This window comes from Salvelinus sp. IW2-2015, linkage group LG2 (assembly GCF_002910315.2).
Source record: "Salvelinus sp. IW2-2015 linkage group LG2, ASM291031v2, whole genome shotgun sequence".
Classification (NCBI taxonomy): Eukaryota; Metazoa; Chordata; class Actinopteri; order Salmoniformes; family Salmonidae; genus Salvelinus; species Salvelinus sp. IW2-2015.
Genome location: NC_036839.1, coordinates 41294409 through 41298063, shown reverse-complemented (window position 1 = coordinate 41298063; position 3655 = coordinate 41294409). Strand labels below are relative to the sequence as shown.

Here is a 3655-nt window from a genome sequence, read left to right as displayed (position 1 = left end):
TAATTGCTTTATTGTAATTCCTTCGCCACCATGGCCTATTTATTACCTTACCACTCTTATCCTACCTCATTTACACATGCTGTATAAAGATTTTTGTACTGTATTATTGATTGTATGTTTGTTTATTCCATGTGTAACTCTGTGTTGTTGTATGTGTCGAACTGCTTTGCTTTATCTTGGCCAGGTCGCAGTTGTAAATGAGAACTTGTTCTCAACTAGCCTACCTGGTTAAATAAAGGTGAAATTAATTAATTAATTAATTAAAACAAAACAAAGGAGCTGGTCGTGGACTTCAGGAAACGAAGGCGGAAACGCCTCTATCCACATCGACGGGACCACAGTGGAGAAGGTAGAAAGCTTCAAGTCCCGCAGAGTACACATCACTGACGATCTGAAATGGTCCACCCACACAGACAGTGGTGAAGAAGCTGCAACAGCGCCTCTTCGACCTCAGGAGACTGAAGAAATTTGGCTTGGCCCCGAAAACCCTTACAAACCTGTACAGTTGAGCGCATCTGTCGGGCTGTATCACCGCCTAGTACGGCAACTACACCGCCCGCAACTGCAGGGCTCTCCAGAGAATGGTGCGGTCTGCCCAACGCATCACCGGGGTCAAACTACCTACCCTCCAGGACACCTACAGCACCCGATGTCACAGGAAGGCCAACAAAAATCATCAAGGACATCAACCTCCCGAGCTACGGCCTGTTCACCCTGCTTCCATCCAGAAGGCGAGGTCAGTACAGGTTCATCGAAGCTGGAGCCGAGAGACTGAAAAACAGCTTCTATCTCAAGGCCATCACTGTTAAATAGCCATCACTAGCCGGCTTCCACCCTGTTACCTAACCCTGCACCTTAGAGGCTGCTGCCCTAGACTTTGGAATCACTGGCCACTTTAATAATGTTTAAACAAGGTTTACATACTGCTTTACTCATCTCATATGTGTGTGTATATACTGTATTCTATTCTACTKTATTTTACTCAATGCCACTCCGACATCAATCTAATATTTATATATTTCTTAATTCCATTCTTTTACTTATAGATTTGTGTGTATTGTTGTGAATTGTTAAATACTACTGCACTGTTGGAGCTAGGAACACAAGTATTTCGCTACACCCGCAATAACATCTGCTAAATACATGTGACCAATAACATCTGCTAAATACATGTGACCAATAACGTATATATTTTGATTTGATTTAAAGGTYCTAAATTATGTCACCATTCTCCTTGATTCTAAGCAATGTTGTACTACTATTTTTATTGACTTGGCCAAAGCTTCTGATACGGTAGACCATTCCATTCTTGTGGGCCGGCTAAGGAGTATTGGTGGCACTGAGGTGTCTTTTGCCTGGTTTGACATTTGAAATGTCTTTATTCCTTTGGAACTTCTGTGAGTGTAATGTTTACTGTTCATTTTTGTAWTGTTTATTTCACTTTTGTTTATCTATTTCACTTGCTTTGGCAATGTTAACATATGTTTCCCGTGCCAATAAAGCCCTTAAATTGAATTGTATCAGTGTTCCTCCACTGGGCCAAGGAGCTGTACCTCTAGCCTGCTGCTTTCTCACAGACTCTGTATCACAACCTGCCATATTACAGGGTTCTCCTCTCCTGATCTACACAACAGAACAAAACACAGGGAGGATAAGAGGGGGAAGGATGAGAGGGGGAAGTTAAACAGATGTGAAAAGTGGGGATAGTTTATATACAAAATGTGTTATCATATATTCAGCATAATGTCTCTCTCTCGCTCTATCAGAGGGGATAGTTGGATAGTTTATATACAAAATGTTTGATATAATCAGCATCATGTTTACACTTACCTCTCCTCCTCTCTCTCTCTGTCTGTTTCTCGCTCTCTCTGGCTGTCTGTCTCTTTCTCAGGGCTGAGTGCAGCTAAGCTGTTGAAGGAGAAAGGGCTGAGTCCTGTGGTTCTGGAAGCTAGAGACCGGGTTGGTGGACGGACCTTCACCGTACAGGTAAGACCTATGTCAGACCAAAGGCCAGTCAATGTGTAATCCCTATAAGAATCAGCTTTACATGTTCATAGCGAAAACATTTTTTAAGCAACTGATTTGGTTATAGATTAAAACACAATTGATCTATGGGATTAGGATTGTCCACTGCTTGTCTGATGCACTCTCTCCCCCCCCCCACCCAGAATGAGCAGACTAAGTATGTTGACCTGGGCGGGGCCTACGTCGGGCCTACTCAGAATCGTATCCTCCGATTGGCTAAAGAGTGCGGAGTCAAGACCTACAAAGTCAACGAGGAGGAGAGGCTGGTGCATTATGTAAAGGTGTGTGGGTGTGTGTGTGTGTGTGTGTGTGTGTGTGTGTGTTGTGTGTGTGGTGTGTGGTGTTGGGTGGTGTGTGTGTGTGTGTGTGGTGTGTTGTGTGTGTGTGTGTGCGTTTGCTGAAAACCAGTGTAGGACCAGTATTAGCCACATCTGTCCCTCAAAAGCAGTGGCAATTGTTATCCAGGGAGGCCTGAACAGACAGATCCATCATAGATCCATTGGTTTCTCTGAAACACTGTGGCCGCAGGGCTTTGCTCCGGACAGTATTGACCACTTCCATTAGATAACAGATAACTTCCTGCTCTGGCCGTCTCTCTAATGCACAGGAAATGCACGTCTCTCTTTCAGTCATGACTATGTTTTGAAAGGACAGAATACTAAATCAAATGTTATTTGTCACATGCACCGAAAACAACGGGTGTAGACATTAACGTGAAATGCTTGCTTACGAGCCCTTCCCAACAATGCAGAGTAAAAAATGAATTAAGCTAAATACAGGGAGCACCTTGTACCGTGACCATTTTACTGCCACACCAGTGGTCACGAGTCATGAAGGCAGTCAAATTCCAAATGACAGTTTCGTCACGGTAATTAGATTTCTCCAAGCTCTGCTGCTGCTGCTGGTCATTAGTAGCGTACCAAACTTGCTACCTGCCTGGGGAAGTGGTTCTTCCTTTAAAAGTTGCGGCGTACTGCAGCATAGCTTGCGAGGTGCCACAGAATTCTATGGCACGTTATTTAAGTGTCAGCCATTGTTGCCAGAATGACGGAATTTAGCACAATCTACSACAAACCGTCGCGGCATAAGCTCAAAACCTTTTAAAGGAAGAACCACTGTACTCAGCACTTTATTGTCCCTCTAATCACTCTGACATCACTGCCAATGTAATCGAAAATCTAATCAAACACTTCACGAGAGCCCATGAGCTCATGTTGCGCAACATTTCTATAGACTATGCAATTGCGGGAGAAAACAGAGTGATGGTCTCTAATTAAAAGACGAGGATCCCATCAGCTTTCTATAGGCTAGGCCTATTATATTTATTTCTCAACTTTCCTAATATTAAGCACATTGTTTATATTCACCACAGGAGTATAGCCTACCTGGCTATCATGAAAATAAACCACGGGGAAAAGCGTCCTCCATTCGCTATTTGAGTGCATAGATGACATCTATTTTCGATACAGGTGCATGATAATTGTCCATTCTAAATCGAAACAAATGTCACACATATATTATTTAGTATATTTAAAGACAAGATTAAATCAAGAATAGTCTGATGGGTGACAGTATCAGCCTATCATTTGTGAATTATGTATTATCACTTGTGAATTATGCATTATCACTT

General features: G+C 42.8%; 1 protein-coding gene across 1 annotated transcript in view; it reads left to right on the top strand.

Annotated features, from left to right (window-relative positions):
- The window catches only part of LOC111980245 (amine oxidase [flavin-containing]-like), a 74888-nt gene that overhangs the window by 37103 nt on the left and 34130 nt on the right, over positions 1 to 3655 (top strand). Inside the window, exons 2-3 of the mRNA XM_070449173.1 lie at positions 1892 to 1986; positions 2169 to 2306. Coding sequence (XP_070305274.1) covers positions 1892 to 1986; positions 2169 to 2306 — 233 coding nt within the window. The remainder of the gene's footprint in view (positions 1 to 1891; positions 1987 to 2168; positions 2307 to 3655) is intronic.